The 11,921-nt window shown below is 38.6% G+C and overlaps 2 protein-coding genes, 1 long non-coding RNA gene and 1 pseudogene across 3 annotated transcripts; 2 read left to right on the top strand and 2 right to left on the bottom strand.

The window, feature by feature from the left end:
• The first annotated feature begins 992 nt into the window (after positions 1-992).
• LOC103927269 lies at positions 993-1,900 on the top strand. Its single transcript, XR_007254622.1, has 2 exons — positions 993-1,211; positions 1,575-1,900. It is a non-coding gene; the product is annotated as an uncharacterized LOC103927269 (long non-coding RNA).
• Positions 1,901-2,047: 147 nt separating this feature from the next.
• On the bottom strand, positions 2,048-3,481 carry LOC125472700 (geranylgeranyl pyrophosphate synthase 7, chloroplastic-like). Its single transcript, XM_048574435.1, has one exon. The coding sequence runs from the start codon at positions 3,380-3,382 to the stop codon at positions 2,255-2,257; it is 1,128 nt and encodes a 375-aa protein (XP_048430392.1). The 5' UTR covers positions 3,383-3,481; the 3' UTR covers positions 2,048-2,254.
• A 3,218-nt stretch (positions 3,482-6,699) lies between these two features.
• LOC103927270 (rRNA-processing protein UTP23 homolog) lies at positions 6,700-9,473 on the top strand. The gene is given in 5 exon segments (XM_048574441.1): positions 6,700-7,582; positions 7,657-7,885; positions 7,888-7,958; positions 8,909-8,971; positions 9,260-9,473. Coding segments are annotated over 5 exon segments (858 nt in total). The 5' UTR covers positions 6,700-7,177; the 3' UTR covers positions 9,350-9,473.
• A 278-nt stretch (positions 9,474-9,751) lies between these two features.
• Positions 9,752-10,821, bottom strand: LOC103927286 (annotated as a pseudogene).
• Positions 10,822-11,921: the final 1,100 nt, after the last annotated feature.

Genomic DNA, 11,921 nt, shown 5'->3' on the forward strand with positions numbered 1-11,921 from the left:
TTAGTTTGGAAGGGGTTCACCAACTTCTCGTCCTCATTTTCCATGCATGGAGGATGGAGGACTAGACTAGAGTGAATTCTAAGAGTCTAAGATAAAGTAAGGGGAACTGGTTAATCGCACATCCTGTAGTTCCCTTATTCCATGTTTATATTCATATCTTGTTCTGCATTCAAATCTATTCTTGAAATCAAAATCATGTTTGAGCTTTATGTTTCTGAGAGTATAGATTGTATTGTTGAGATGATGTTCATTGTTCTGTTTTGACGCATGTTCTTTTCTCAAGTTTTGGGTGAAATTACATGTAAATCGATTCTGCTAATACAACTTTTTATGTTGTGTTGGCATGCTAAGAGGGTTAGAAATAGTCCCTTAATATGACTGTTTCAATGTTTATGTATTGACTTATTTTCTTCCACCTTGCAGGGTCCAAACCCCCTTTCGTGTAAGAAGAAAAAGATGAAAAACACTGATCGTCATTCTCTACAGGTGAGCTTGCAAAGATTGTTTATACCACTCTCGCTCCACTGTACTACTGACTAGTCACAATAGTCGACAGCAATAATTCGATGTCTCACTATCCTATAAAAAAGGGATTTTTAACGAAACAAATGCATGCCTTTAATTATTGGTACATGCAGCCCGTGATGAAACTCATTGATCTCTCACGTTGGTTAGCAAGGCTCTAAACTCCAATGTTGAAACACCTGGAAATTCAATTTCAATTCAGAGAAGAGACAAGACATGAGCTCTTTCTCTTGCTTTGTGCATCTTTTGAGATTCTGAATTGTTTCATGCAGGAAAGGAAGGATGGAGATGCTACTTTGAGGAGTCGTAAGAAACGGAGTAGATCATGGAAAGGCAAAAGGACTCTGGAGGCTGATGGTTAATGTTCCTAGGATAACCCTTGATGTAGTAGCCCTTGATGTATGTGCATTTTGGGTTGTGGTTTCGGTGTAGTAGCCCTTGATGTATGTGCATTTTGTGAAGTTAAGATCTTCTTGTACAGTCGTGCTTAGAAAAACCAAATTGAATGGTTATATCTCTGACATTTGTCTTTCGATTTATTTAAGGGTCCTTTTATCAATGGGAAAGAGGTTTCTGCTGCTGATTTGTCGCTTGGACCCAAGTTGTATCATCTAGAGATTGCTCTGGAGCATTTCAAAGATTGGTCAATTCCTGATTCCCTTCCATATGTGAAATCTTACATGAAGGTATGTGAATTGACATTTGTGTGTCACTAACAAGTTTACACTGCTAAGGAACAAGAGGTTTATCTTAATTATGAAATTGACAACACGACTCCTGGAATTTTGCTAAGAAATTAACTAATTACGTCCAGATGCACTTTTCCTGGACTCTCATCAGGAATTTTGAAATTGGACTTGCAAGAATGTCAAGGATATGAACTTATCCCATGTTAATGAAAGTACTGTGACCATATTGTCAAAAATTTTGCGATCGTTTGAGTTTATCCAATGCAGTTCTTACTTTTTACTCATGCCTGTGGGAGGACTAAAACCCATTTTGTGCATAGTGATGTATGTTCCTAACACTGCTGAATTTCTGACATGCAGAGTATATTCTCACTGGATTCATTCGTTAAAACTAGTGCCCTGAAAGAAGATGTCATTGCGGGTTGGCGTCCAAAAGTCTTGGGTTAAAATGTCTTGCTGCTGTTCTCTCTTGGTATATACCTGTACCGTACCTTAATCAAGTCAATCATTTCTGTATCATCGACTTAGTGTATTGAAAGTCACATTGTCAGATGAGAGAGTACACCGAGTTCATAGACTCTGGCGGGAAAAGGAAAAACAAGGACGTTGATCAGGTTTAGAGTTTGGAGTGTCTTGTGTGTATTGTGAATTAGAAACTCCTCAGTTAAGGATATGTGTTGAGTTACCAAGGATTCAAATGTTAATGCAGATGTTGGAATATCTCAACTTTTGCCATCCTTTTGTGTTTTTTATCTATTTGCTACCGAAGCTCAGCGAGATAATAGTACGTTGAGGCTGAAGCAACGTGAGTGATCTTGCATAGCTCGAGTACAGAAGGTGAAAATATAGTTACATAAATTCGCCTAAGCAACAGTTTCCAACAGTTTTCAACGCAAGACGATAAGCATCAAACGCTAACATTGAACTTTTCGTGCATATTTTTCGTGTCAATTGTGCAACATGCAAATGAACCCTGCTTGGTTGGGTTTTTGTGCACCCGAATAATAACGAACAGAATTACAGTGTTCAATATTGTTCCTCTACCTCTGTCTCTTGGCTACGAAATTAGTGAAACAGTACAATGGAGCCGCCCTAGCAGCATCGAAATGAGCAAGCTCGTCCAATGCCTGAGTCTCCAACTTGGCAGCAAAATCCTTTGCCCCTTCAATCCCCATCAGCTTGGGATATGTTGCCTTATCGCTTGCCAAGTCTTTCCCCGCCGTCTTTCCCAATTCCTCCGACGATTTCGTGACATCCAAAATGTCATCCACCACTTGATACAACAGGCCGATGGAACCAGCATACTTCCTCAACCCTTCTACCTCAATGTCGTTCCCTCCTCCCATTAGTGCTCCACACACTGCCGTAGCCTCAAAGAGCTTTGCGGTTTTATGCGCATGAATGTACTCCAGTTCTCGCAGCGTCACTTCTTTACCCTCGCTTTGAATGTCCACCATTTGACCCGCCACGAGGCCTAATGACCCAACTGCCGAACCAATCTCTGCAATGGCTCGAACCACACGCTCCGGCGAGACTGCTTTTGTTGTCTTAGCCGCAATGTGTTCAAAGGCAAGGGCTAGAAGCGCATCACCGGCTAAAACCGCAGCATCTTCACCAAAAACCTTGTGGTTCGTGGGTCTTCGGCGTCGAAGATCGGCATTGTCCATGCAGGGGAGATCATCCTGGATAAGTGAGCAGGCGTGAATCATTTCGAAAGCACAAGCTGTTGGAAGGGCAAGAGACTCATCCCCTCCAACCAGTTCACATGAAGCAATGCATAAAACTGGGAGTACACGCTTGCCGCCACCCAAAAGCGAGTACCTCATTGCCTTATGGATTATGTCGGGATGTTGCACCGGCACCGCCGCATTCAACGCTTCGTCCACCATCTTCCTCTTCGCCGCCTTGTATTCGTCAAATTCGAACACGCTAGAGTGACCGGTAAGTTCTGTAACGGTTGAATGAAACTTCATGATGCCAACAATGGGGTTTCTGAGAAGTGCTGGACTTCTGTAGCTTCGGAGGATGGCTGCAAAAAGAGCCATAGTTTGGTGGAGATTAATCTGAGTCAGAAAATAGTGTTTGGTTACCAGGAAAACCACAAGTAGAGAGAAAATTTCATCAAAAACAACTGATGGTTTGGTTGGATCTGAGGCATTGGTTAACATAATCAGGAAACTTTATTTTATTTATTTGTTTATTGTTATTTTTCTTGAGATCGAGGTAGCAAGATGGGTTTCTATAACATAATATTATCATTTTCATTTATGGCGGAATTGAAATGAAGGAATAGGAATGGCACTGTTTCCAAGTCATTCCGTTGTTTACTAAAATTTTAGGGAATCAAAAACACATGGAGCTCATCTAAAATCTGAAATCACACTCCGAAAATTCTCGGATTTGGATTCCGAAGGTTCAAAAACCGGATTATGTTGCTCAATTTCGTCCCATTAGCTTATGCAACTATTCCTATAAGGTGCTATCAAGTGTTCGCCAACCGTCTCAAACAGATTCTACCAGTTTTGATTTCTCCTACACAAAATGCTTTTGTGGTAGAAAGGCAAATTCAAGATAATATTGGCATTGCACATGAGCTCTTTCATTTCCTAAAAACGAGAAAAGCGAAATGTAAATTTGACTTGGGAATCAAGTTGGATATGCATGAGACCTATGATAGAGTGGAGTGGGATTTTTTAATGGCGGTTATGGAGAAAATGGGATTCAACGGTAGATGGAGAAATTTGATTATGGGTTGTATTTCATCAATGAATTTCACCACCATGCTGAATGGACAACCTGGATCCAAGTTTGCGCCATCTCGCGGTCTTAGGCAAGGCGATCCTTTATCCCTTTACCATTTTCTTCTGGTGAGTGAAGTTCTTTCGCTTCTTATTCAACAGGCAAGCGATAGGAAGTGGATAAGGGGTGTGCAGATGAACCTATCAGGTTCGACAATTTCCCACATACTCTTTGCAGATGATACTCTTATCTTTCTCAAGGCGAAGGAAGTGAACTGCTGGCACCTAATGCAGTTGATTGATGAATTTTGTGCGGCTTCGGGACAACTTGTAAACAAGTTGAAATCTAGTGTTTGCTTCGGTTCCAATGTGCCTGAGACAGTCACTTAACATCTGGCGGCCATTCTCGGTATGGAGAGGGTCGGGGACCTGGGGATATATCTTGGGGTTCCTGCTATGTGGGGATGATCTAAGAAATCTGGTCTTGCCTATGTTAAAGGTAGGCATATGGAAAAGCTTCAAGGATGGAAGAAATCAACTCTTTCACAAGCAATCCCGGCTTAGCCAATGAATTTGTTTAAGTTTCCCATATTGTTTTGTAACGAACTGGATGCCATGATTTCGAAGTTTTGGTGGGGAGAAAAACAGGGTGAAATAGGATTCATTGGGTATCCGGGGAAAAGAGGAGGGAGGTCTTGGGTTAAGGAGCTTTGTGACGTTCAATGACATTCTTCTGGCCAAACAGTGTTGGAGGTTGATAATGGAGCCAAACTCCTTGTGGGCGGTAGTGCTTAAGGCCTGATATTTTCATTTTAATTGAAAACTAGGACTCAAGCTTGACTTGGTTTCTACATATCCAGTCAGCTTCATTTAATTAAAAAAGCAGAATTTAAACTTAATTAAAACTCTTAACAATTTTCTTTTTTGGGTTTTGGGTAAGTGAATGTTTGAAAAATTTTAATTTGTATAATTAGTTTTGAAGTCAGTTTCACAGGAAAAATACGGAAGAAGTATATTTTGCACCATCGGACTATGAAAGGTTTCAGCCCTTTCATTTGTCTTCTTTGATGTACGCTGCAAGAAGTATATTTGAAACCCTAGGATCATGAGTCCCCAAAACAGAGTCCTATTAAGTATACAGTTTCTTAGCTTTTGCAAACTACTTGAGTTTCGCAAGCGAAGATAGCATACATGTATACTTAGCATCATTCATTTTGAGTTTCATTTTAACAATCTTAAATAGGGATTGTAAATTTGAACGATTAATACGTAGTGGGTATACGTTTCATTTAGTTCTTTGCAATTTACTCATATTAATTTCCTCCACATTCTCCTCATTTCTTTTTGGTTTAATAGGCTTTGGTGCAGTCATTCTCTTCGTATTTACAACAGGTTGCCTTTCTATTAAATTTTTAATTATATACTAATTTATTAGTTAAATAATGGTTACTCATTTTTGCAGAATTTAAAAGGGAAAAAGAGGGGGGGGGGTAGTTTCACTCTCCATTTTAATATCATGGGTTTCAATTTATCTTGATTACTTATGTAATGCAAGGTGGACTTACTCATTAATATGATGGGTTTGTCCCACCTTACTTCAACTGTAGTGATCCGCATTGCTATAGCATACTTTGGTTGCCCTTTGTTTCAAATTGCTACCACTCAAAAATTGGAATTATCACAAGTTTGGTTTACTAATGCTTGGAATAGAGATGGCTTTAGGGAAGAAAATATATGACGGAGTAATACTTTGCATAGGCAGCTTAAGGACGAGGGGAAACATGCCTTGGTTTGCATGCATGTGGATATTGGTTTCTCTTTTTTAGCTAACATTTTTACTATGTTATTTTTAATTTACTGCTAATAATTTTTTTTTTTTTAGTTTTGAGGAATGCAAGAAATAATTTTAAAATATTATTAATTTTCTTATTCGATTTGTTTGTATGTACTGTGATTTTTTTTTAGACAGAGGGTTAGTTTTCTCTTTGTATATCGAGGTTCTTTTTGTGCTGTTTATTTACTCAATTTGACTATGTGACTTCTTTTGCTATCATTTGGACATAAAGTTTCATTTTTTTGTGGCATTTGTGATATGGGAGATTGACCATGAACATCATGTTTAGCTTTATTTTGTCCATGTGACTCTTTTCAAGTTGAAGGGCTTGAAGTATCTTAATTTCAATCTAACAGTGCAAAAGTTCATACCAATTTTTAGCCAAAACAAATTAAAATGAAAGAATGCCTCCTGACAAGTACAAATATTAAAATTAAACATTGTACGTCGCATTAGTACATTGTAATTTTAAGAATGTCTTTATGCGCGAACCATGTAAAAAAAAAAATAATAATAACTCTACAAGCCCCGCACAGCATGCCTTGAAGTAAAAATAGTCTTTCCCACGCTAATGAGCGTGTGCCAAAAAACAATTTCTCATAACGCCCCAGGCGACCATTACAAAAGCTCATTAAAAGATAAAGTTTAAAAAGCATGAAAAATCCGCTGGGAATCGAACCCGGGGTCTTCCCTGTCTTACCCCCAGCGCCTTATCCGCTGAGACAAAAAAATACTAAGTGCAAACAAACCATTACTTAACCAATATATATCAATAATTATACTAAACCCTAAACCCTAAACCCTAAACCCTAAACCCTAAACCCTAAACCCTAAACCCTAAACCCTAAACCCTAAACCCTAAACCCTAAACCCTAAACCCTAAACCCTAAACCCTAAACCCTAAACCCTAAACCCTAAAATTCCAATTGAATACACCCCACTTAGTTTGTTTGCCCAATTTATCTCCTCTGCGCTCTGATTTCAGCGGAGCACACGATTCCTATCACCATTGCGGCGGCAACGCACTAACTTTCGACAAGATTTCGCCGGAAGCTGCCTACTTCGGAAGAGACTTCCTCTGCCCCAGCCGGTGTTTTGCTTCAGGTTTTCTCCTCTTCTTTCTAATCTCTTCAGCTCTTCGTTTTTCTTCTTCAATTTTGCGGCAAAGCTTGAATTAGCTCTGAATTCTAGGTGTCTGTTTGATTTATGGAACTATAAAAATTTCATCTTTTAGATAAATATACACGCATATATATTTAGGGTTTAAGGGTACTTGAACTCAGTTTGATGAAATTGATTTGTGAAACTGTAAAAAGTTTTAATTTTGAAGTATAATTGTCTTTTGCTTTAAGACTGAGAGGATTATTGGGCAATATTATTAGGACAGAATTATGAGAGTGAAAAGGCAGAAGCGTCACCGGAAGAGTGTGAGGTTCTACACAGCATGCTACGGATTCAGACAGCCGTACAAGGTGCTCTGCGATGTCACTTTCGTGCACCACCTCGTCACCAATCGCATTACCCCCGTCGACAAGGCCATCTCTAATGTCCTCGGGGCCCTTGTCCTGCTATTCACCACCAAATGCGCTCTCGCCGAGTTGAAACAACACGGTCCAATGCTTGGTCCTTCCTATTCACAGTCTCTTGAAGCTGCTAATATCCTTATTATTGCAAGGTGTGTTCATTAGAGTCCTGCGAGTGCTGAGGATTGCATCTTGGATGTTGTTGGGCAAAGTAATTCCGAGCACTTCTTTGTTGCTACTCAGGACGTTGATCTTCGTCTCTCAAGGTTGGTGGCCTTTTTGAATCCTCTGTACAGTTTGGTTTGATGCTCATTACATTAGCCATAAGTACATCTTTTCACTTGCAGATACCAGGTGTCCCTGCTATATACGCTCTGAGAACTGCTCTTTTGCTGGAGTCCCCTTCTGATGCCCAACGCCAATTTGTCAAATCTTCTGAAGAATAACGCTTGCATATGACTGAATTGGAATACAAGATGTTGAAGAAGAAAAAGAATATTCTGAATTCTCATGAAAAAGACGATCCCTCTGGTGAAGAAGATGGTTTTGGAGATCAGAACATGGAAGCGCAGGTTGTAGCAAAAGGGGTACCGCTAGGAAAGGATTGGGAGTGAAGGATAAAGTTCAATTTAAGAGAAAGAGGGCAAAGGTACTACCAAACTCATTTCTTTCGTATTCATTGATATTTTTAATGTATTTTTCTTTTCTTCAACATGTCTGCTTATATTCAGTCTTATGTGAGGTGTTATAATTCATCCCGTGAACTTTTTTGATATGGACTGCACGTAATATGAAGTAAGATGTTGGAAGGAGGACACCTGTTGTGTTTATAGTATATATAGTATACACTATAAACACGGATAGGCCTCAGTATAGCTGCAATCCTGCATTGTGGATTAACATCAATATGAGTTACTAGAATTACACTGCGTTTTATGTTGCGGTATCTTTTCAAACTTTATTCTCCACTTTTTTTTAACCAAGATGCTCATATCAAGATATCAAATTACATATGTATTTTATCACACGACGATGTTATTTTCACTACAAAGATGCTTCCCTGAATATCATAGAAATTTAATAAATTTTTGTTTGTGCACCGGATACTTAAACAAAGATAACAATTTATATATTGCTGATTAGTTTGGAAGGTGTTCACCAACTTCTCGTCCTCATTTTCTATGCATATACAATTCTTGCACGGAGGATGGGGGACTAGACTAGAGTGAATTCTAGAAGGGTGAGTAGTGTCAAAGAACTAAGAGTCTAAAATAAAGTAAGGGGAACTGGTTAATCGTACATCCTGTGGTTCCCCTATTCCATGTTTATTAATTCTTATCTTGTTCTGCATTCAAATCTATTCTTGAAATCAAAATCATGTTGGATGTTTCTGAGAGTATAGATTGTATCATTGAGATGATGTTCATTGTTTTGTTCTGTCGCTTGTTCTTTTTTCAAATTTTGGGTGAAATTACATGGAAATCGATTGTGCTAATACAAATTTTTATGTTGTGCTGGCATACTAAGACTGTTGGAAATGACCCCGTAATATGACTGTTTCAATGTTTATGTATTGACTTATTTTCTTCCACCTTGCAGGGTCCAAACCCCCTTTCGTGTAAGAAGAAAAAGATGAAAAACACTGATCGTCATTCTCTACAGGTGAGCTTGCAAAGATTGTTTATACCACTCTCCCTCCACTGTACTACTGACTAGTCACAATAGTTGACGGCAATAATTCGATGTCTCACTATCCTATTAAAAAGGGATTTTTAACGAAACAAATGCATGCGTTTAATTATTAACTCATTGATCTCTCACGTTGGTTAGGAAGGGTCAACTCCAATGTTGAAACACCTGGAAATTCAATTTCAATTCAGAGAAGAGACAAGACATGAGCTCTTTCTCTTGCTTTGTGCATCTTTTGAGATTCTGAATTGTTTCATGCAGGAAAGGAAGGATGGAGATGCTACTCTGAGGAGTCGTAAGAAACGGAGTAGATCATGGAAAGGCAAAAAGACTCTGGAGGCTGATGGGTAATGTTCCTAGGATAAAAGGTTTTGTAATGTAGCTTTCATTGGAGCAACAAGTTGAACTCTCACTGTACTATGTTCAATTTTGAACGAGTGATTATCAGTATCGTTAAACGAGTGATTATCATGCCTTTCGCTTGTTAATCTGTCGATTTGATATCATAATTAGGTACTCACGTTAATAGCCTCGCACTAAGTTCATATGGAGTATGTCTTCTAAAAATTACTAAATTCATTGTTAAACCTGTGTCCTCGAGTCGGTTTCTCTTGAACACTACCAATGAACTACTCAAACACTAGAACTACTCGAGAACACTATAATCTATAAAGTTGAGGGTTTAGAGGCTTTGGGTGTTCCTAAGACTTCTCTTTAAATGAATTCCTTTATTTTCTCAAAAGAAAATGAAAAAGAAAAAACAGTCTCTGTATATTCATTAATTTATTTTTAAATTTTAGTAAAGAACGGTAAGAATTGTTCCTCTATGTGTCTGTTGGCAATATAATTGGCTAACTAATACAACGGAGCCGCCCTAGCAGTATCGAAATGAGCAAGCTCTTCCGCTGCTTGCGCCACCAACTGGGCTGCAAAATTCTTTGCCCCTTCAATCCCCATCAGCTTTGGATACGTCGCCTTATCGCTTGCCGAGTCTTTCCCGGCTGTCTTCCCCAATTCTTCAGCCTCTCCACCTCCCCTTCACCTGCTCCTCCGATGATTGCCCCACAAACCACCGATGCCCCGAGGAGCTTCGCGGTCTTATGCACGTGAATGTACTCAAGTTCTCGCAGCGTCATTTCTTTGCCTTCGCTTTGAATGTCCGCCATTTGACCCGCCACGAGGCCTAATGATCCAACGGCCAAACCAATCTCTGCAATGGCTCGAACCACACGCTCCGGCGAGACTGCTTTTGTTGTCTTAGTCGCAATGTGTTCAAGGGCAAGGGAAAGAAGCGCATCACCGGCTAGAATCGTGGTTTCTTCCCCGAAAGCCTTGTGGTTGGTAGGCTTTCCGCGACGAAGATCGCCGTTGTCCATGCAAGGAAGATCATCGTGAGTAAGCGACATGGTGTGGATCATTTCAACAGCACAAGCCGTTGGGATTGCGAGCGACTCGTCCCCTCCGACTAATTCACACGCGGCTAGACATAAAACCGGCCGCACGCGCTTTTCGCTGGCCAAAAGCGAGTACCTCATTGCCCTGTGGATTTTCTCGGGGTACTGCAACGGCACAGCCTCGTTCAACGTTTTGTCCACCATCTTTGCCTTCGTTGACATGTACTCGTCGAATTTGAATACCGGTAATTGGGTAGTTTCGAGTGGTTTGGCGATTGATTCTTCATCGGCTAGGAATGGTTGGAATGCAGATGATGCGTCGGTCACTTGTGTAGCTGTGGCCATATAGAAAAAGGATTCTTCAATAAATGTTATCAACCCAATTACATGAATTACATAAATACACCGTTGTTGGGAAGTTAGGTTCGTAACTGAAACTATACAATGAATTACATAAATACATCGTAACAACATCATAACAATAGTATCGACAATTAAATTTTAATATGGTTGAATATTTTTTTATTGATAATTTCTAAAATTACAATATGCAAGTATATATAGGAAATAACCATATAATTGATTCTTATGATTGATAAAATTGATACAAAACAGGAAAGTAAATATCTAGCTAATTGATACAATCAACACTAATAGAACGGTAATCATTCCAACATATTTGCTCAAATCAACATTGATTAAATGCTACTCTAGGCAAATATCTTATGTGATTGTTGACTTTCTCAACACTCACTAATCACCCTTAATTAGTATTAACTTGTCTTGAAATGTGATGACAGATGGTCACAAGACTCACAACCTCTTTCAGAATTGAGAATCGAGTTAATTACAAATAAAGCATCTCTAATTATACTATCAAGTCAAATTTTAAGTAAAGAGACTATCTTTTAAGCTCCTTAAAAAGTTTATATCCAAGCATAAGTTTAATTTAGGAAGTCTTAATGTTTTATGAACCAATTGATATAGAGTTTTTATTTTGCAAATTGTTATTAGCACTATATATTTAGAAAGAAAAATAGACTTGTGAATGATGCAAAATGATTTTTTGGAATGCTAATAACAGTTATTTTATTTTAAAAATTATTAAAATATAGTAATTAAGGTTATGAGCTTATTTGTCATTCACGATATTTAAACTTAAACCTCTTACTCCTTATGCTTGGAAGTGTGATTGGATATGAACCACCTCATCCTTCTAACTTTTGTTCGAAACTGATTCAGATGATCAATTGAAGATGCTCAACGTAATTACATAAAATATAAAATACATAGAAGCAGCTTCAATTGATGAACCTTCATCTCGTACAAGTGGCATTTTTATAGATCTAACCCGTTTGTATTTTGATGAATCAAACCATTTTCATAGATCAAACGATCTAATTTAAGATCTAATTGTCCTTACAAAAAAGTTACCATGCGTATTCGAGTTTTTATCATGAATGATCCTTGAAATTGAGCTCTCCCTCACTTTAATCTTCAAATTCTAACATTAATCAATATCATTACTG

Source organism: the organism of the source record quoted next, unplaced genomic scaffold (genome assembly GCF_019419815.1).
Source record: "Pyrus x bretschneideri cultivar Hongxiangsu unplaced genomic scaffold, Pyrus_bretschneideri_v1 Contig71, whole genome shotgun sequence".
In the NCBI taxonomy this organism is placed as follows: Eukaryota; Viridiplantae; Streptophyta; class Magnoliopsida; order Rosales; family Rosaceae; genus Pyrus; species Pyrus x bretschneideri.

Excerpts from the sequence above, each read along its gene's own strand:
- LOC125472700 (XM_048574435.1), bottom strand. The coding sequence starts at position 3,382 with ATGTTAACCAATGCCTCAGATCCAACCAAACCATCAGTTGTTTTTGAT.